Below are 20,879 nucleotides of genomic sequence, written 5' to 3'. Positions count from 1 at the left end.
CATGCTGGATTGACAGTTTATTAGCTGCCAATGGATACGATGTACCACCCTTCTGATCAGGATGGTTGGGTCCAATGTTAGCATCTGCATCTTGCTGGACAGAAACTATCAGCTCTGAAGAATCTACGCATGTCAAACGCAAATTGTTGTCTCGTTGCACTTGTATTTTTTCCCCCAGAAAACAGGACGGGAGCTCTATCATTCATTATCTGATTATATGTCACTATAGAGGAAAGTTTTTACAATAACAAACCTGCCGGACACAAAACAGGCTGTTGCAACACACGTATTTTCTTCAGCACGTTTTGGAATTGGATTCAGGACAGGTTTGGACCAATTCTTTATGACAAGGGTAATGCTTTAATAACGACCCTTTGGGTACAACTAATGACCATGCATTCAAATTGTACAGTGCATATATGAGCTTCAAATCTAGGTGATTTCACACCCAATCTGATCTTGAGTCATACTTAAATGCTGTAATAAGGTTTCCCTTTCTTCCCTTCCTCAAATAACATAGCAGCGCTCCTGCTTATATTTTCAAAAAAAAAGTCATATTAGACGTGTACGTGTAGCAGTACTCTGAAAGGAAAATTCCAAAGATTCTTAGGATTAGCTCCCGATTTTTATCGTCCATTGTCTTTCTCTGTTCTTTGGGGATTCGGTCTCAGGTCGTGCTCGAGAATTGTCCCGTCGTGATCGAGATCACGGCGAGCATCATCACGTACGCGAGGCACCATACACACAGTGACAGGAAATCTTCCTCTCTCTGTAGGCTCCATTGCTCTTGCCGTGGATCTCTCACTGAATTCAGATCAAGGTTTTAAATAGCTGGCTATAGCTACCGCTATAGTTGGCTGTAGCCGGTAGAAAGGGCAGCCGCTATGACATTTAGTCCGTTAAAATCAGCAATAGTCTGCTAAATACCGGCTATAGCCCACTAAATACCGTAACGGCGGTCCTGCCGCTAAACATTTTAGCTGGCGATTTAAAACCATAGTGCAGACATACAGTCATATCTCGATTCACCATACGCAGCTCCAGCTCGGACGGAAAGCTCCACCGATGCGAGCTGTGTTGTTATCGTCAGCAACTCTTTACCCGATCATGGTGCCCCGGTTTAATTAGTTAAGCCGTCTTTACGACGTCCATCGCCACCTAATTACATTTCTCACAGGAGATGGAGATCCCAACCCTTAACAAACACACGCCAGTGGAGTTGCTGCTCCGTGAAGCAAACCGCGCACCCGCCAATCAACGTGCCATCTGCCCATCTCCCAGCTCGACGTCTCCCCCATGGCGGCTGCATAGGGCACCACGGTACCACCGCACCATCTGTCTCCATCCCTCCCCCTCCTCAGCAGCCTCCTTCCTTATATAACCCACTTGGCCTCCGCTGCAGTATGCACATCAAGAATCCAGCCAGCAGAAGCATCAAGCTGGTAGCTAGCAATAATCAGGCGACGCAGATACAATTACAAATAACACATGGCGGCGTCGCACCTCGCAGTGCTTCTGATGCTTGCCGCCGCCGTCCTGTCCGCCGCCCCGGTGGCGCGCGGCCAGGCGGCCTCGGCGCCGGCGCCGGCCCCTGCAGCGCCGAAGACGATCACGGCCATCCTGACCAAGGCCGGGCAGTTCACCAAGTTCCTCCAGCTGCTGCAGTCGACGCGGGAGGCGGAGCAGATCACCAACCAGCTCAAGGGCAAGTCCTCGAGCGGCGGGCTCACGGTGTTCGCGCCGCCAGACAACGCCTTCACGGCGCTCCCCGTCGGCACGCTCAACTCCCTCTCCGACCAGCAGAAGACGTCGCTGGTGCAGTTCCACGTCGTGTCCATGGTGATGCCGGCCTCGCAGCTCGAGACCGTCAGCAACCCGCTGCGGACGCAGGCCGGGGACACCGGCCCCGGCAAGTACCCGCTCAACATCACGGCGGACGGCACCAACGTCAACGTCTCCACCGGGGTCGTCAACGCCACACTCGACGGCACGCCGCTCTACGCCGGGGACAGGCTCGTCGTGTACCAGGTCAACAAGGTGCTGCTGCCCTGGGCGCTCTACGGGCCGGCGCTGCCCCCCGCGCCGGCGCCAGCGCCGGCGGAGAGCAAGAAGAAGAAGAAGGCCGCGCCGGACGCGGCGGCGGATGCGCCGGCGGCGGACACCGCGGCGGGGACGACGGCGTCGGAGGCCGCGCGGGGTGTCCCGGGCGTCGGAGCTGGATCCTGGGTGGCGGTCGCCGTGGCAGCGGCTATGTGGTGGGCCATGTGACCACAGTAAGAATGCATGCATGGGTGTTGTCGTGGTTGCTCTTTTGAAAGTCTCCCTGAGATGTGGTTCGAATTCATCAGTTCTTTTGTTTGCATTTTGTATTGTGGATGTATTTGGCTTCGATAATGTTTATGTTGTACTTTCAAATTGTACATGATATTGTGTCCATCTGTATTGTTTATCTTATTATTTTGAACATTATTACTTTCAAATCAAATTTACTAGTTTACCAGACTTTACAATGAACGCACGGGGTTGTACTTTATAGTCATCTATCGTCAACAAGACTCGCAACCTAAAAGGTAACAGTTGATTTTCTAGAAAGTGAATCTAAAAAGACATAAGAATAAGTTAATTTATGGGGAGAAATCAGTAAGATTAAAAAAAAATCAGAAGACATGATTGCTAACCTCCGTTTATTGGTGATATTTATGTTGTTTAATACTGAATTTGATCCTTTTGGATATTTTTCAAAATAAAACATCTATTTGCCATAATATAATCCAATTTAAAGCTGTCCTATGTAGCCTTTTCCAGTGTTAGTTTGATTGGGTTATTCTTATTGAGTTAAAGCAAATAAATTCCTTTCCTCTATTCTGTACTTTAAATTGTTCATTTGTACTTGTCATTTTTTATTTCATGATCTTCGAGATGTGAATATATCTGCCTCAAGTATCTAGATTGACAATATAAACCACAAATTATATAACCTACCAAAGCTAAAAGCTACACAAAAGATTTGCTACTACAAGGTCTTGAAAATTAAATCTTCCATATTTATTTTTCGGCGGGTTGCTCAAAATTAAAGCTTTATGTATAGTAATGTTCACATTGAACCTATACAGAATTCTTGCATACTCTTATTTGAGGAAAAAAAACAATAAAACACGGAGACACAAACAGTGACTTCCCCCATTTCAAATCAAGAAAATGAACCGTCTCATATAAATTTTTTCCTGAATTTGAGTCTACAGTGAAGCCAATGGATTATTTCACAAATCCTCACGTTTGCAGGGGCCCACACGCAAAACCGCAAGATTTACACGTCTTCCCGTTTTACCCCGCATCACTCGTGTCCTCGTGTACTACTCGTCGCTTTGCTCCCGACCGCATCGCGATCAGTCACCTCCTCCTCCTCTACGCCTCGCCGGAGATCAGACGAGGCGCCACCGGGAGATGGATGCCTCCTACCGCCGCGCCGGCTCCGGGGGCGGCTCCGCGCCGCGCTCCGTCGAGGACATCTTCAAGGACTACCGCGCCCGCCGCTCCGCCATCCTCCGCGCCCTCACCCACGGTACGCTCCCGAGCTCCCGCCGTTCTTGCTTCCCGCCACGCCCCTGAGCACCGAGACCTAATCCTAGCCCCTCGCCTCGCTCCGCAGACGTCGAGGAGTTCTACGCGCAGTGCGATCCAGGTGAGCCCCCTCCCTCCCTTGCCCGCGCGATCTCTCCGCGTTGCGGCCCCCGATTTCGATTTGGGTACGGCGAGCTGATGCGGCCTGGGATTCGGCTTGGGTAGAGAAGGAGAACCTGTGCCTGTACGGGTACGCGAACGAGGCGTGGGAGGTGGCTCTGCCGGCGGAGGAGGTGCCCACGGAACTACCGGAGCCGGCGCTCGGGATCAACTTCGCGCGCGACGGGATGAACCGCCGCGACTGGCTCGCGCTCGTCGCCGTCCACTCCGACTCGTGGCTCGTCTCCGTCGCATTCTACTACGCCGCACGGCTCAACCGCAACGAACGGTACGATTTATGATCTCACCCGCAATTCCGACTCTGTTTCTCCAGGTCCGATGCTTTTGTTGTTGCGGTTACTTCTTCCTTGTCAGTGTGTTGTCTCTGTTGATTGGGACATAGATGTTCCAGGGCATTTTCAGGAGTATCCTGTGAGTTGGAAGTGGATGTCTGATGATACACATGATGTGCTGTGTCCTCTGTTTGCATGTCATTGGTATGCGTTTGGATTCAATACTTGCTTTGATAAGTACCGGTTCAGATTTGGACCTTCTGCGAAAGTTTTGTGGAATATACATTATTTTTCCGATTTCCGTTTGAGTTTATCCCATATATTATACTTGTTTGCCTGTGATGTTCCATTGTTTTTTAGTTGTGTAAATTAAGTTGTAATATGTTACAGACTGACATTTTGGTGAATATCAAGGAGCGTCTGTGTTTATATGTGCTGTAGTAAGCATAATGCTGAAGTTCTGAGCTTGCATGTGTGTTTGAAGTTTCATTCTTCCCTAAGCTGGTTATACTTTCCTAATGAAAAGTAATGTTGTTTGTTCCTACGGAAAGATATGTAGGCACCTCCTAATCATGGTCATCAGAATGTTCATGTGCTGCTGAGCTACATATGCCTCAGAAATGTTAAGATGAAGCATACCCACAGTTTTTTGTTCTTGGGGTCAATATGTGTATGCAGTTAATCCAATGATAAACGAAATCCCAACTATAGAACTATGACATAATCAAACCCAAATGAACAAAATGTTGAATTGAATCATATGGTGGGGTTCATTTGGTCTGAGGTTTCAAGTTGATTCCATTTTTGGGAATGAAATTTATTCCATTGTGTATTTAATTTGTTGCAGCATAAAGATATGTAGGCAACTCCATGTTTCTTGAAAGACCTTTTACCCTGATCTTGATTTCATGATTTTTGGGGATTGAAACTTGTCTTACCTACAAACATTTTTGTTGGAAAAAGCACGCAAGTGTGAAGGTATGGTGTCTTTTGACTTTCACATCTTGTTACTTCATATTACATACAGACCCTCACCATATTTAAGCTCATCATGCCTCTGCTGCTGTCAGTAGCCAGTTTTTGCTAAGAAGCTACATTTGGATTTGGTGGATACATTTCTGATTATGGGGGTTTGCGTCAGTACTCTACTTTAGTAATTGCTTACTAATCTTTCTGCATAAGTATCTGTTGATGACCATGGCCAAATCTGTACTACCAACAATAACAGAGCCTTTTAGTTCCAAGCAAATCGGGTAATGCTAGATGATGAAACTCAGCCACAGGAAAGAGCATGAAAAAGAGGTAGTAGTAAGAGGCATAGGTCAAAATTGTTTTAACTGCTAACTGCTAACTAATTTGATTTGACAAGATTATTCTCTATGGTTTGAAACTGTGCAGTCCTGTAGTATCTCGCATGCAAGAATACTGTCTTTATTGCTGGTTTATTAAATTCATTTATTAGTCTTCAACAATGAAAAAAGAGGAACAATGATGAATAGAGGAGAGTGGGGTACTTTTGGTATAATTATGTGAAGTCCAACTAATAGTACGTATTTTCCCATGGGTAGTAATCACATATGCTTTAAGGTTTATACTTTTTTCTCAAAGAAGTACTGGCGCAACTTATAGATATCTAACATAATAATGTTTTAATTATTGTAGTCAACACAATACACATGTAGTCACGCCTTTCTGAAAACCGGAATCCATACTCCATTTTGCATGAAGGACAATGGATACTGTGTGGGACTTATTTGGACCTGATGTAGAATAATACATCCTCATGCAGGTTGTTACAAATAAGTTCCATTTTTGTGTCTCAAATTTTGTTTGCCTGTTTGTTTTAAATTCAAAGGTTCTTATACTGAATTTTGGCAGTTTATTATGCTGCTGATTGCTGATTAAAATCTGAAACAGTGGTGACTTGTGTTGACTGTGAGAGTTGGTAACTGTATGAAGTTTTTTGGACCAATCTGTTCATTCTTAAAAGCCCTTTGTTCACTACTTCCATTTTTACACGTCTGTTATTTCTATTTTGTAATCGAGTTGCAATTACATTGTTTAAACTTTGTCCTTTCTGTGGTATTAAACTGTCATGAGCTAGCTCAGCGTGCTCTGAGATGGATTGCTGGCCTGTATTGAGCCTTTAGTTGCACAAGATTGTAAACATTGTTGAGTAACTAATAAAGCTCTCTCTTTACTCGAAAAAAAATACTTTTGATTTGTTCAGAGCAACTTTTTGGTCAGTTTTGTTAAGTTTTTTTCATCTTCATGTGTGCAAGCTAGTTTGAGTGATAACTGGCTTATATATTTTGTGGACTTTCGGTCAATGCTGTGTGCAGTTCTGCAGTGCTTTCATAAACAGCCTTCTTATTCTGCTCAACTCCTGTGCAATTTTGCCAAATTAAATGTATGTTTACATAGTGTGTTTTGATATTTCCAGCATTTGATTTGTTCTTTTCGGACAATACATGCCTCATTTGAATGAACTCTTTCATAGGTTCTGGATATTTTTTTAGAGTAATCAGTGACTAATTAAATTCTTATTTCTTTTATACAATGATGAGTCTTGGAATTCTATTCGCCAAGTAAATTTACTTTTAGTTAGTTAGCCACTAAAAACAGCCTTGCAATCCTATAGCTCTTGTTTTGTAGCGAAAGTGTGCCATTGTCTTTGTAAACTTTGATACAGTTAACTTTGGCTAGTCAATCATGATAACCCATAAGCTAGTAAGCAGTACTGACTTGAGTTACAATAGAAGCTAAATATTTCATATTCCACCCTATGCAATTTTTACCAGTTAAAGTAGCAGTAATCCAGTAACCAGTGACACAAGTATAAAGGGAGTTGCTGTAGCATAATAACATTTTGTTAATTAAAACAGATAAATAAATGCTCTTGTAGTAATGGTTTTGTCTTCTCTTTAATCACTTTGTCTGTCAAATCCAACAGGAAGCGTTTGTTTAGCATGATGAACGAGCTACCAACTGTTTTTGAAGTCGTCTCTGGTGGCGGGAAACAGTCTAGGGAGAGGGACAGATCCGCCTCCGACAACAATGGTAGAAATAAACTGTCAGTGAAGGTAACAAGAATTTCTCACTGTTTTTACCACCTCTTTCTGTCTCATGTTATTACACTGAGCTTTCTCCTGCCTCTGCAGCAAACAAGCGAGCCACGCATAGAAAATAACACCAGGGAGCCCGACGAGGGCTACGATGAAGACGACGGCGACCACAGCGAAACATTGTGTGGGACTTGTGGCGGGATATACAGTGCGGACGAGTTCTGGATCGGGTGTGACATGTGCGAGAAGTGGTACCATGGCAAGTGCGTGAAGATCACCCCCGCCAAGGCGGAGAGCATAAAGCAGTACAAGTGCCCGAGCTGCTCAAAGAGACCTAGGCCGCTGTAGCACCGTCCTTTGTGCTGGAGGACGGGCTTGGCGGGGCGTCCCCGCCATAGATGGAAACCTGAACAAGCAAGAGGTCCGGAGTTTACTCCTTGTGCAAGGTCAATACCGTCTTGCGACGTTTAATGTATCTTTTCGATTTAGCTTACATATGACTGACGATGGTGATGCTAATGTGAGGTAAGATCACACATTGATTATAGCCTTTGTTGTGGTTTCTCCATGCCCTGGAGAGAGTTAACGGTAGTCTGTATGTTGCCGGAAAAGGAAATAGGGCAGTAAGGAAGCCTTTGTAATGTTCCTAAAGGTGAATCAAGCAGCTTATGCAACAATAATCCGAGAGGTTTGTGTTAATATTATACTCAGACCTGGTGTTTTGCTTCTCCAGCCATGTCAGATTAGTAAGTAAACTATCACAGTGATAGTACAAGCAACATTGTGCTGGCTGTTTCGCATCTAGATAAGTTGGGCATGGATCGGAGGATTGTCTATTCAAGAATCCACAACATTACATGCTTCGGACGTAAAAATGGGTTACTCCACCAAACCTTTGTATCATTATATGGTAGCCAATCGCTCCACCACCAAAATGTAAGAACCGCAGTAACGTGGGGCTACTCACCTCCCCAGCACACGTATCATGCAGCATCGACATATAAGCTGCCAGCCATGCGAGACAGAAACACAACAGATAATGCATGAGATCAATTCTTTTGCAAGCATATTTTGCTTCAGCCTGTGTCCCTTCTGCTTTCGAACCGGGCAGTGGATAAGAGTATGTTAGCTGCCTCGACTAGGTTACAAGACCAAAACTGCAACCATGATGAATAAGGTTTCTACGTGAACTGATTGGTGAAGATAAATAAAGCGCACCGCCAGTCACAGCTTGTAGACCGGCGTAATCCCAAGCAGCTGGAAGCACTGACGCATGACAACAGCAGTCGCTTGGCAAAGCAGCAGCCGGCTCGTCTCCTCCGGTGACCCAACCACCTGTTATGTTCAACGTAAAAATAAGACAGTGGTTTGGTAGCATCAGATTTTCAGTGGGGCACTGCTAAAGGGGGAATGAGCGAAGCAAATGGAAAGAAATATACCTGGCAGTTGGTATAGAATTTTGTGAACATTTCGGATAGATTGTACAAGTATTCACACACTACATTTGGAAGGAGATTTGTGCAAGCCTCTTCAACAACCTGAAACAGATTACAGTGTGATCGAAAAAGCAAACTGATGCACCTCGCTTAGTTGTCAAGTCATTTCAGTTAAGTTAGACTGCCCCCCAAAATACTACAGAAAAACATATTGGAATAGCAAGGGGAAAAAACATACGGCTAAAGATCCAGACACACCCAAAATGTCCCTCTAATTAACTAATAACTCATCGCTGGCATGGGGTATCCGACTTCCAGAACCTTATAAAATAAATTCAGTAATAGTAATGACAGGTACCTCTGCAAATCGGATCAGATACAGCCCCAAGACGCGCTCATCTGGATGGTCAAGAGAAATGGCTCCACTCTGAGAAGAAAGCAGCAAGAAATTCTCAGCTCATGACTGATAGACAAGAGAATTGGAGCTAAACCTGAATCAAACCAATGAAAAAAAACTGCACAAGTAAAAGACAAGGCTTACCATTTTCAGCTCTTCCACATCCTTGTTGGATTTCCGAATAATGGAACAAATGCGAGCATGAGCGTACTGAAGGTACACAGCTGTATTTCCCTGTTCAGAACGAATGAATATCTAAGCATAATGACTAGTAACAAAAGTTTGCACGAAGATGAACTGAGCTCAAAATATGTGCAAAGCCAACACTAGGTAAGAGAATAGCGATTTTAAAAAGATCATTAGGAGCAACGTCCACACAGAAGGACAATACTTAATAGTAAGAAATGAAACATGCTATAGAAACTAGATAAATCATCAGGATAACTAGACTCCTACACAGCCAATCATATGAATATTGGAGCCTAATTGTACCTTATCGCTAAGCATCTGTTCAAAACTAAATGTGTAATTGGTCAGTCGATTGTTCTTCAGATCAGCATACCTGCAGTAAAGTTTTACAAACACGTTACAATAAAGATTATCACTTAAATAATTAGTTGTTCATATTTCAATTCAAGACATGATGTATCTTCCAGAAATATCAGTACATACTTCACAGCGCCATATCCAACTGCCTCAGAAGTTTGTTCTAATTCCTCATCCATCCAGTCAACAATTTTACCTTAATAAAATAAGGATCATATTTAGCTGAAGGATAATTAAAGAAAGCAAAGTTCCAAATTACTGCAATTTACCATTTTCAGTGAGCCGCTGTAGTAGTTCTGATTTACTCCGAGATTTAGCCTCATCAAGCAGCTCTACCAATCGAACAACCTCGGTACTACGAGTGCGGAAGCGCTTGCCATCTGACCCAAGAACAAGGCCAAACCCAACATGACTTGTTTTTGGATACTTCTTTTCCTTTGGATCTGGGAGCCAACCAGCCATCTTTGCAGCCTATAGAAGACAACAAAAGATTCAATAAAAGCACTGTAAAGGGAAAACCTCCGCTTTGGTACTACTCTGTGCTTACATTGAAAAACATTTCGAAGTGCTGCTGCTGACCAACATCTGTCACATATATTATCCATTCTGCCTTCTCAACATTGAGCCGATACCTCCATAAAACCAGAGACAAAAAAAATGTTAAATCCAGTTAGTATATTACAGTGGAATGCATCACCTACAAAAATGCGTTCAGTTTGCTTCCATAGAGGATGCTGAATGTGACCTCAAAAGCACAACATATAGAGCACATGTCAATCAATATTTAGCACTTACCAAAGAGCAGCTAAGTCAGTTGAGGCATAGTTGAAGCCACCATCTCTTTTAACCACTATCAAAGGGATCTGATAACCTTCGATAAATATTACTTGAGCACCCTCACTCTCTTGGATCAATCCTTTGCTACTCAACTCCGCCAACACTTGAGGTATATAAGGATTATAGAAACTCTCCCCCTGAAAGATCAAGCACTAATTAGTCACCTTGCTCTTCAGCATATCAAAGCATAAATTAGTGGCCTGGTCAGCTGCTCCAGTAGAGTGGCAGACAACATGAACATTAGCATTTAACAATACCAATAGACCATGCAAGTTCTTTATGAATAAATTGGACGTCGCAGAAGTTAATGCAGCAAATATCGCAACATTTTTATTATAAAATATGCATAGGAATGTTGTTACAACAGAAACCAAACTGTTGCTAATGTAAAGTCCAGAAAATTCATGCACTAATTTCAGCTTGCATCTAAATTCTGTTGACGATTAACCATCTCAAAAAAAGGTTTCACCAACTAGGAAGTGTCATACTCATACCTTTTCTTCAAGCTCCACGTTTAGGCGCTTGTACACCAAGTCAAATTCACTCCTGCTGATGTCACAAATCTTTTTCCATGCTTCTCGGTATTTCTCCTCCCCTCCCTACACATAAATACATTGCTTGGATGAGAAAATGCCAACCTTCCCAGAATTGACATCCAAGATTATCCACTCACCTGTAGCCGAACAACTCCTTGTTGAGCCCTCTCTTTAAACTCTGGATCATTGTCAAACCTATGCTTGGATGCTTTATAGAAAATCTGTGTCATATAACCAAATTGAAATATGTCAGTCCAAATGACAGGAACAAGGCATGTTGTCATATGCCAAAAGTGCAAATTTTCAGAAAATACTTCAAGGGATCCATTGATTTTGAAACGCACAGGTATTCTGATAGACTACGAAAAAGAAAAACAGAAAACCAACTAAGAAGCAGGATACTGCTCAACTGGGAACATGAAGGTACGAACGAAAAAGCAAAATCATTGTACTGACCCCCTCACAAACAACGATACACGCATTGAAGACAAATATAAGACGCAATGTAGTAGAATTCAGCACAAGGCCACAATGCCATCACATGCTTCACTATTTATGCAAAAAGGGACAACGCATAGACCACTGCAGCAATAATACTGTGCATAAATTTAAGACACTGAATTAGTGACACGATCATTTGAATAGTCAAACCATATTTATATCAAGTTATTGACCAAAGATAGTGTGGTGTTCGGATATATAGTTCGAGTTAATATTTCATAAAAATTATCGAAATTATCCAAAACAATATTTTTAATATATGGTAATAAAATGTAAGCGGTCAATTTGGCATCATAATTGACTTAGAAAAGTACAAAAATTCTCCATTTCTTAACTGAAGGAAATATTTCAATATTCTTCCAAGCGTGTAGCTTTTACATGAACATCTAGGACCAAATCCAACCATCTTGTATATGTTTGCATGTTTCCTATGCAGGAGAGGTATGTTACAAAAAATTGCATCATTGCATTGAATAAACACCTTACCTGGAGGTCACCAATGGCCTGGCTACCGATTTCCTGCCAATTTGGAAATTTTTCAAACAGATATTCTATGAGCATCCCAAACTGCATGAACAAACAGAAACATAGTAGTTAGTATGTGGCTGTAGACAGGAAAGTCTAGATACAAATAGTTACACATATATAAAAACAGTCATATGGTTAAGGCAAACAAGGTCCATAAAAAAACCAGATCACACAAAAAAGGTGGAAACAAATTCCAGGTATCAGGCTACAAAACAGAAAGCGCAGTGCAGCAAACAATTATGCAGGTTGTTGAGGTAGTAGGCATATAACTTATGTAAAATAACACCGGCAGAATCTGCCCATTTGGTGGCACAAAGAACAGCACCAACTGAACCTTTTGGCCAATGAAGACATACAAAATTGCAGATGTATGAAGCAATGATAGGCTCCCTCAAAGGAATGATAGGCTACAGAAGTAGGCATAAAAAAGGGTGAACCGGAGAGAGTGAATATTTTTCACCAAAACCAAGTACTAAAGCAGTTCAACTGTCGTATGTAAATTCATTTTGTTTCACACAAGGCAAGCAATAAAATGTTTAGATTACAATACAAGGCTTGTTACCTGTGTACCCCAATCTCCCACATGGTTTCGCCGCAGAACATCAACATTTGAAAACTCAAACATGCGTGCTAATGTATCTCCAATAATGGTAGACCTTAAATGTCCAACATGCATTTCCTTTGCAATGTTAGGTGACGAAAAATCAATCACTGCCCTTTTTACTGGCAGAATAGGTGCCCAAGTATTGATACCATTGAGAAGCATATCTTGTATTCTCTGCAACAATGTAGATAATTGATACTTTGCAGGCATGAATAGTAGCACTGGTAATACAGGCATATTTAATATATTAAAAGTATCGATCAAACCTTTGCAACCCAGCGGTTCGATAAAGTAATATTCACAAAACCAGGTCCAGCAACAGATGCGGACTCAATAATATCAGAGGAAGGCAAGTTCTTTGTGATGGCCTGGGCAAATGTGAGGAGAGTAGTATGTTAATATTGTAAAAGAGATTGAGCGTGAATGAAAGGTGAAGTGGATGACCAAGGAAATATTAGTTCCAGATCATACGGAAAAATTCTCCTACTCCAAGTCTGTGCAGAGAAAAGGTAGACAGCCATACACATACCTGTCCAATAGCATTAGGGTTTTTGAAACTGGTTCCAGATCCTTTAATCTTTGACCATAATCCCATAGCATTGTTGCTGCACATGGCTTAGGAAGAATCAATTGACAAGCACATTGAAGCAACATTGACAGCTAAATGAGCAAAGATTGTATGTGTTATTGCTGCATCAGGTAAAGCAACATGCCAACAACATACCACTGGTAGTCAGCAAACTTTGCTGAAACTTCAACCATCGGTTCTACCTCCACTTCAGGCACCGTAGCCCGGAGGGATGAAAGGACCAGCCTGGAAAGCTGTTGCTTGACACTCCCAGCACCCTGCACAGTCAAACCAAAATTAAGCAGGGCAAAGCATAAAAGGTAAGGCATTCGATCGTCTGACGAGCCAGCAGACCAACACTCACCACAGCAGGTTCCTGCTCCTGGGCAGGAACGGAGGTCGAGGTCTCATCTCCCATGGTGGTGGCGCCGCAGGAGATCCGCAGAAGCCTGGAGGAAGAAGCTGCTCTACAATGACCTAGCCAGGTAGTCAACACCAGAGCAACAAAACAAGTCCAAATTAAGCAATGAAATAATCATAAGTAAATTGAATTGAAAGCGTAACAAGTGCAATGTTCCTGTCAGGGTATCCCAATCCACTGATACAATCCAATCCAAACCTAGTGTGACCCTTGGTTAATTTGAAGCGAAATTGGCGATAAACCCTCAAACCATTATCTTTTTCCCCACCGAAAATCACACGTGAACACTCACGTGACACTAAGTGCAGCTGATGCGAAACGGATTACCGAGCGCTAGCCCCAGTTTAGCTAAGCAAATCTATGAACATTCAAATCCCGAGCCTCACTCAGAAAATCCACAGTGAACCCACCCACCGCTCCTACCAGGTTCTAACACCACCCGGACCACCAAACCCTAAACCCAAAGCCGCGTCACCACCCAGACCGACCCCAAAATCCCCCCGTTTCCCCGCGGCGAAATCGGGGCCTAGCGACCGCGTCCGCGGTGGGAGCAGCGGATTCGGGGAGGGAAGGCGGGAGGAAACGGAGGGTGGGCTCACCGGAGCGCGGGGCACGGGGCGCGAGCGGGAGGCGGAGACGGAGGCGCGCGGGGGTAGGCGCCGCCACTGCAGTTGCTGCTGCCGCGAGAGCTCGCATCCTCACCTCGCCTCGCCCCGTCAGTTAAATACTCCCCCACCTCACGGTCGGTCAAGGTGGCGTGGGGGTGGGAGGCGACCGCAGCAGGCAGGTAGCGTGGCGAGCGCGTCGCGAGGGTTTGCCTTTGCATTTCCCTATCGGGCCGCCCCGGTCCCGGCCTGTCAGCGTGGGGCGGCGCGTTTTGGATTGGGCCTAGAGTGCGCTCCACCGTCGATTCCAGCCAAACCAAATTTTGGCAACGACAAAGACAAATTCAGGCAAGGCCAAAACATGGCAGGAAAGTAAGTGTTTTCTTTTTTTGTGAAACACAGAATAAAACGGTGTGGATTTGGCATCATGTTTTATTGTTTTTTATGGCAGCCGAACTAAATTTATATTAACATAACTAGCAAACTATGCCCGTGCGTTGCTACGGGCTAGTACTGTATTAATATATTATCAGAGAATATAAATATATCATCAAAGAATTATAAAAGACACATGAATATTGAAAAGTATATTATCACATGCGAAGCATAACACTTTTAAAGTTATCTTACAGTCTGATTTATCAAAAATAAAGGTCATAATTTTTTGGTTCCTTCACAAAAATTTGACCAAATGATAGGGATTAGGGAACAAACCTAGCAAAAGCTTATGCCACAGAGGCTTCAGTCAAAAGATTAAACAGAAAGTGCCAGGTGCAACATAAATAGTTGATTATATTTTGTTTCAGAAAAAAGATATAATGTGTACGTTTCACAATCAATTTTGCTCTTTCGAGTTCTGGACACATTTAACATTCACCGCTACATACTGCCTGGCAATCAGATCGATCTATAACATACTCACTTTTCTCCTTTTTGTCCACAGCATGATATCATTATTTTAATTGAACACAATACGACTCAAAAGCCCAAAAACGCTAAAAAATTTTGTAATTCACTACTCTTTTTTTTTTGTGTGCGCGAAAGTTGTAACTCACTACTCGTTCCCTCATTGAAAGATATCTTGACGGTCATATTGTAAGGTGTTCCAAAAAAGGACTTCATCCATTTTTCTTAGAGTCATTCACTATCTAGGTCGGAGAGTTCAAGAAATTGGTATTTTTAAGGGGAGTAGAATAATAATTCATCCTTCTGCGCGTCAATGAAAAATCTATCCCAAGTTCAATATTCCTATCTTCGAGGCACCAAGTTTAATTCGGAACCATCCATCTGATCATCCATTTAAGAGGCTCGTCTAGAGATAGAAAGCTAACCACATGCGACAAAATATAAATGCAAATCTTCAAATATTAGCACGTGTCGAATGTTGCAGCTAGGACTCGTCCAGTTGCCGTTGTGGCTCCTACAGCCCAGTTCAAGCAGGGCGGCTGCTTCGGCTGCCCAGTTCAAAATCGCTTAAATTTTGCGGGGCAGAATTGAGAAAAGATGCGCTGTTATGGTCAGTCACATGCTGAATTTGCCGAAGGGAGCCACGGCCGACACGTGGGGCTTTTCTTACGCTGCCTTACAATTTTATTCTAAGACAAAAATTGCTGGGAGGAAATGATCCCATCAAAAGGCTACTAGTAGCCTTCTAGGAGTACGTAAAACATGTTTTTGTTCTTCCTCAGCATCCTTTTCCTCAGAGATCTTCCGTCACTACGGTAGCCTCTTTTTGTTGTCACTTGCATCGTTATCATCGTCATCTTGCACGCAGCTATTGATCATTGTCCGTCCCTTCTTCCCCACCGTTGATCGGTGACGCTCATGTCGTCTTGCTATTCCACCCACCGGTTGTCATCACTGCCATAGCGATTTGTGGTTGTGGCCATTCCTTAAAATCGGTCACAGCAGGTGAACGTAAAACCTTCACCTCAAACACTAGCATCTAACCCCTGGATAATAATAACCTTTCGCGGAATTCACCAGATGATGAGAGAGAAATGAGCTCCCTCAATCATAGATGATCCGAGTGCATGCGAAGGAGCAGCAAGGATCAAGTTGACGACGACGACGCGACGGTAGCTAGCTAGCCGTCATCAATACTGCTGCGTGGTAGCTAGCTAGCTAGCCGTAGCAGTAAGCTCATCTTCCGGCCGCGGACGCCAGTACGATGTACGACTGCGGCGGCGTCCAAAATGTGCGATCTAGAAGCTCGGAGGTGTCCAGGTGACGTAATCAATCGAACAAAGACATACCATGGTTAAGCTCGCGGACAGTTGGCCAACTGTAGAGTGGAGCTAGCAGCCACCATTTGAATCCTATGTACATATTTAAACGATTTCATATGGCTGGAGTTTATAACCTATTTTTAAAAAGGCGGTTAAGCTTCCAGTCACAATACTTATTTTACCACAAACATCGTAAAAGACATTCCTTCTACAAATCTATTCCTAATTTTAAAGCATGGAATAAATTCTTCACACATTCTGCCTTGTCAGTTTCATCTGCTGTCCGTCATCAAGACCTCAAAATCTCCGTCTACCTAGGCAGCAGACGGTGTGGGGACGCACCCGAGCAAATTCAAATGCTAGGGCACGATATACAAATTTAACATCCGAACGGAGACAGGCAAACCTTTTGTACAACTCACAATTCTAGAAAATATGTTCATTTTTGATATTCTGAGGTACGAAGGTACACACATAAGAAAATTACTTACAATGTGCTCCTTTTCTATCTAATCTCGTGAACCCGTGCGTTGCCACGAACATATTTGCTAGTTTAGAAATAGGTAAAGATAAAGATTAGATGAAAGCATAATAGTATACGACTGAAAGCCAAGATAGGATTTGTTGGACCGGCCCAACAATCCCAAGATGACACCAAACCGGCAAACTTCCCCAGGCATCATGGGACGGGGCCCAATGCTCTGCTCGTCCTTTTCCAAATCCCTCCCTCTCCGTCCGCTCGGTGCTCGCTCCCCAATAAATCCAGTGGCCGGCGCCGCAGCAACCTCGATCTCGCAGCGCGCACTGGACGACGCGTCAGTCCGGCGGAAAGCAACGTCGCGGACTCGCGGCATCATGAACGGCGTTAGCCGCTTCTGGAACCCCATGGAGCAGCAACCTCGCCGCCGGCCGCTCCCTGCAGTTGCGGGAGGCCGTTTGACTCGTTCCCGGTCATCTTGCCCGCGATGTGTGCCCTTCTCGGCGTGCCCGCCGGCTCGGGTGAGTGTTCCTCCTAACCCCACCCCAGGGGAATATTCGTGCGCGGTTTCTCCCTATTTTCTCCGAAGTGTAAATTGCAAAGAACAAGCCGAGGATCACATTAAATAATCCATCTTGTTCGCTATTAGTCTGTGCTGCTAGTCTGTTACTGCCGCCCCCAAAGAATCCAACGCACAGATGGGCATATTACTGAAACCATGTAGTCTTGTGGAATATGCTTTGCCCCGCGTCTAGAAATTATTAAATAATCAACGCCCCTGGTGCTAGAACGAGATTCTTATGGTCTTGTGAATATGCTTTGATCAACCTAGGCTTCCTCAATTGGATTCAGCTGCCGGGGCCTTATAAAACCATATGATTCTGAGTCTCAATGTGCACTCAAACCGTTGCAGGCTTGCAGCTCCGGAGACACTGGCCAGCATGGCTGAGGGCGTTGTGGGCTGGCTAATCCTGAAGCTCGGAGATGCCCTCACAAACGAGGCTGTTGAGCATGCGTATTCATTCTTTGGGGTGGAGGGTTGTGCTCTGAAAGGCCTATTTCGTGAGATGCGCGATGTGAAGAGGGAGTTGGAGAGCATTCAAGCTTTCTTGCTTGCAGCTGAGAGATTCAGGGGCACCGATGAGGCCACAGCTGCATTTGTGAGGCAGATCAGGAGCCTCGCTTATGAAATCGATGATGTCATTGCAGAGTGCTCCTTCCGGCTAGGGGAAGAGGCTGATGGCATGTTTCTTTTCAAGGCAGTAAGGCGGATCAGACAGATCAAGATATGGTACCGGCTGGCGGAAAGGCTCCGAGACACCAAAGCAAGCCTTAAGGATGCTGCAGAGAGAAGGGGCAGATATGAATTGAAGGGTTTTGAGAGGGGCACTTGGGTTACAGGAAGCGGCAGCTCAAAATGGAGGTGTTCAGGATCCATGCAGTTCAAAAAGGAGGAGGACCTTGTGGGGGTGAAGAAGGAGAAAGATTTCTTGCTGGAATGGGTGAAAGAAAAGAGTGATCAGCGAAATATGATAGCATCAGTGCTTGGGATGGGTGGCATTGGCAAGACGACACTTGCTGCTCACGTTTACAGTGTTGCCAAGGATGACTTTGATACTTGTGCTTGGATCACAGTGTCCCAGAGATATGAAGTTGATGACTTGTTAAGACAAACTGTTCGGGAGTTCCGCAAGAATGACCGAAGAAAGGACTTCCCAGAGGATGTTGATGTGACAGATTATAGAAGCCTACCAGACATAATTTGCAGTTACCTGAAAAATAAAAGGTACATTCTTGTTCTTGATGATGTGTGGAATGTGAATGTTTTATTTGATAGTAAAGATACATTTCTCGGTGGCAACGGCCGGATAATTATTACATCAAGACTTTACGAGGTGGCACGATTGGCACCAGAATCAAACATTATTCATTTGCAGCCACTGCAAGAGCGTGATGCACAGTATTTGTTTTATAAAGAGGCCTTTTGGAAGTGCAAAGACATGATTTGCCCACATAAGGTGGAACACTGGGCTAAACTGTTTGTAGAGAAGTGCAATGGCTTACCAATTGCTATTGTTTGCATTGGGCGACTCTTGTCATTCCGAGAAACAAGTTATATGGAGTGGGAAAAGGTATACAGAGATATTGAGATGCGCCTCTGCCACAATCCTATAATGGATATGAACATAATCCTGCAGGTTAGTTTGGAGGACCTACCGCATAATATAAGAAATTGCTTCTTGTATTGTTGTCTTTACCCAGAGAATTATGTGATGCAAAGGAAGTCTCTAGTACGACTTTGGGTTGCAGAAGGGTTTGTCGAGAACATTGGGCAGGGGACATTGGAGGAGATGGCTGAGGATTACCTGACTGAACTTATCCATCGTTGTCTGCTGGTGGTGGTGAAGAGGAATGACTCCGGATGTGTCTGTGAAGTTCAGATGCATGATATCCTTCGTGTTTTAGCTCTTTCCAAAGCACATGAAGAAAATTTTGGCAGTGTCTATAACCCCTTGAAAACTGATCTCATCAGAGAAGCAAGGCGTGTATCAACTGAAAGTGGAGATATTGCGCAGGTCGCAGAAAATGCCCCACACCTCCGTTCCTTGCTTATTTTCCAGAATTCCTTCACCTCTGCTTCACTTCGTTCATTGTCAAGCATCAATAAGCTGTTATCTGTTCTGAACCTACAAGATAGTTCAATTAAGCAGCTACCTAAAGAGGTGTTTGACTTGTTTAATTTGCGTTTCCTTGGTCTGAGGCGAACTAATATTGCAAGTCTTCCACGATCAGTCGGAAGGCTGAAGAATTTGCTTGTCTTGGACGCCTGGAAGTGTAAAATCATGAAGCTCCCAGCAGAAGTTACAAAGCTTCGTAAGTTGACGCATCTTATTATAACTGCCAAACCAGTTCTATCATCTTTGCAATTTGAACCTTCTGTTGGTGTACCTGCTCCTACAAATATATGTTCCTTGATGAGTTTACAAACACTACTACTGATGGAAGCTAGTGCTGAAGTGGTCCGTTGCATTGGCGCTCTTGTGGAGTTGAGAACATTTCGAATCAGCGAAGTGCAAGGTTGCCATTGCAAAAATCTGTTCGAGGCCATTAGCAATATGACTCATCTTACTCGCCTTGGAATCCAGGCAGCTGATGAGCAGGAAATGGTGCATCTCAATGCACTTCAGCCACCTCCATTCCTTCAGAAGCTTTTCTTGCTAGGGGCATTATCTAAGGAATCACTACCTGATTTCTTCTCGTCACTTGGTAATCTGAAGAACATCACATTTCTAAGGCTTGTTCGTTCAAGTCTTGACAAAGACACATTTTCTTGTCTGAAGGGGTTACAGTGGTTAGTTAAGCTTCAGCTCTATGATGCGTACAGTGGCAATACGATGTTGTTCACTGCAGAATCATTTCCAAACCTAAGGGTACTGAAAATAAGGGGAGGACCACATCTCAAGGAAATTAAGATAGAAAGAGGGGCCATGATGAGCCTAGTTGATCTCAAGCTCCTACGCTGTCCACAGTTGAAGATGTTGCCTGATGGTATTGAACATTTAATCACTCTTGAAGAACTGACTTTGGATCACACTGCAGAAGAACTTGTCGAGAGGGTTCGGTGGAGGAACGAGATGTCGATTTCTCATGTCCAGCGAGTTTATGTTGGGTCCATCAGAAATGGTGAGCTAGCTTTTGAAAGGATAATATAATGCACTATGTCAGGACAATACTCATCTGTCATTCGGTTGTGATCCCTTATTACAGGCCATCTGCTGGCCATTGATGAATAAATGAAATCCAATTTCGTCCATTTCTTAATTTCATTGTGTGCTCTCTAATTTGACCTCTGTCTATACCATTATCCATAACTATTTCAAAATAGCCACACTTAGCCTTTTCCATTTCCAGTTTGCTCTTGATCAACTTACTTAGCTTTGTTTTGTGGGCTCTTATTTGTTCTTTACCATTATCCATAACTACCCTTATTTCTTCTTCTTTGAATAACTCATACTCCCTCTGTAAATGTGTGACGCTTTGGACATTGACATAGTATTCATTGTGTAATCTTGACAACGAATTTTTATGTGAACAAGTCCCATCAATGCCTTGATA

General features: G+C 43.8%; 4 protein-coding genes across 4 annotated transcripts; 3 read left to right on the top strand and 1 right to left on the bottom strand.

The window, feature by feature from the left end:
- Positions 1–1,306: 1,306 nt before the first annotated feature.
- Positions 1,307–2,436, top strand: LOC112884312 (fasciclin-like arabinogalactan protein 11). Its single transcript, XM_025949690.1, has one exon. The coding sequence runs from the start codon at positions 1,489–1,491 to the stop codon at positions 2,266–2,268; it is 780 nt and encodes a 259-aa protein (XP_025805475.1). The 5' UTR covers positions 1,307–1,488; the 3' UTR covers positions 2,269–2,436.
- A 1,008-nt stretch (positions 2,437–3,444) lies between these two features.
- Positions 3,445–7,782, top strand: LOC112884313 (PHD finger protein ALFIN-LIKE 1). The gene is made up of 5 exons (XM_025949691.1): positions 3,445–3,562; positions 3,650–3,682; positions 3,787–4,009; positions 6,967–7,096; positions 7,175–7,782. The coding sequence occupies exons 1-5, from the start codon at positions 3,445–3,447 to the stop codon at positions 7,424–7,426; spliced, it is 756 nt and encodes a 251-aa protein (XP_025805476.1). The 3' UTR covers positions 7,427–7,782.
- Positions 7,783–8,108: 326 nt separating this feature from the next.
- Positions 8,109–14,206, bottom strand: LOC112884310 (arginine--tRNA ligase, cytoplasmic-like). The gene is made up of 18 exons (XM_025949688.1): positions 14,052–14,206; positions 13,396–13,508; positions 13,188–13,309; positions 12,993–13,068; positions 12,730–12,831; positions 12,422–12,637; positions 11,818–11,898; positions 10,968–11,051; positions 10,789–10,893; positions 10,253–10,431; positions 10,005–10,089; positions 9,727–9,928; positions 9,584–9,653; positions 9,404–9,473; positions 9,056–9,145; positions 8,873–8,941; positions 8,518–8,616; positions 8,109–8,413 (listed from the first exon to the last, which is right to left on the bottom strand). The coding sequence occupies exons 1-18, from the start codon at positions 14,146–14,148 to the stop codon at positions 8,303–8,305; spliced, it is 1,971 nt and encodes a 656-aa protein (XP_025805473.1). The 5' UTR covers positions 14,149–14,206; the 3' UTR covers positions 8,109–8,302.
- A 2,862-nt stretch (positions 14,207–17,068) lies between these two features.
- LOC112886965 (disease resistance protein RPM1-like) lies at positions 17,069–20,585 on the top strand. Its single transcript, XM_025953014.1, has 2 exons — positions 17,069–17,284; positions 17,677–20,585. Exon 2 carries the CDS (start codon positions 17,705–17,707, stop codon positions 20,474–20,476), a length of 2,772 nt encoding a protein of 923 aa, XP_025808799.1. The 5' UTR covers positions 17,069–17,284; positions 17,677–17,704; the 3' UTR covers positions 20,477–20,585.
- Positions 20,586–20,879: the final 294 nt, after the last annotated feature.

The sequence above is a fragment of the Panicum hallii genome, chromosome 3 (genome assembly GCF_002211085.1).
Source record: "Panicum hallii strain FIL2 chromosome 3, PHallii_v3.1, whole genome shotgun sequence".
Taxonomy (NCBI): domain Eukaryota; kingdom Viridiplantae; phylum Streptophyta; class Magnoliopsida; order Poales; family Poaceae; genus Panicum; species Panicum hallii.
The sequence above is the reverse complement of the archived record's forward strand: the minus strand, read 5'-3'. Positions and strand labels throughout refer to the sequence as shown.

Bases quoted from the DNA above. Each gene is read 5' to 3' on its own strand.
- LOC112884313 (XM_025949691.1), top strand. From the start codon at position 3,445: ATGGATGCCTCCTACCGCCGCGCCGGCTCCGGGGGCGGCTCCGCGCCG. The intron at 3,563-3,649 runs GTACGCTCCCGA...CTCGCTCCGCAG, and splicing joins CCTCCGCGCCCTCACCCACG to ACGTCGAGGAGTTCTACGCG. The intron at 3,683-3,786 runs GTGAGCCCCCTC...CGGCTTGGGTAG, and splicing joins CTACGCGCAGTGCGATCCAG to AGAAGGAGAACCTGTGCCTG.
- LOC112884312 (XM_025949690.1), top strand. From the start codon at position 1,489: ATGGCGGCGTCGCACCTCGCAGTGCTTCTGATGCTTGCCGCCGCCGTC.
- LOC112886965 (XM_025953014.1), top strand. From the start codon at position 17,705: ATGGCTGAGGGCGTTGTGGGCTGGCTAATCCTGAAGCTCGGAGATGCC.
- LOC112884310 (XM_025949688.1), bottom strand. From the start codon at position 14,148: ATGCGAGCTCTCGCGGCAGCAGCAACTGCAGTGGCGGCGCCTACCCCC. The intron at 10,090-10,252 runs GTAAGTGCTAAA...GGTTTTATGGAG, and splicing joins ACTGACTTAGCTGCTCTTTG to GTATCGGCTCAATGTTGAGA. The intron at 9,929-10,004 runs GTAAGCACAGAG...TGTCTTCTATAG, and splicing joins ACTTCGAAATGTTTTTCAAT to GCTGCAAAGATGGCTGGTTG.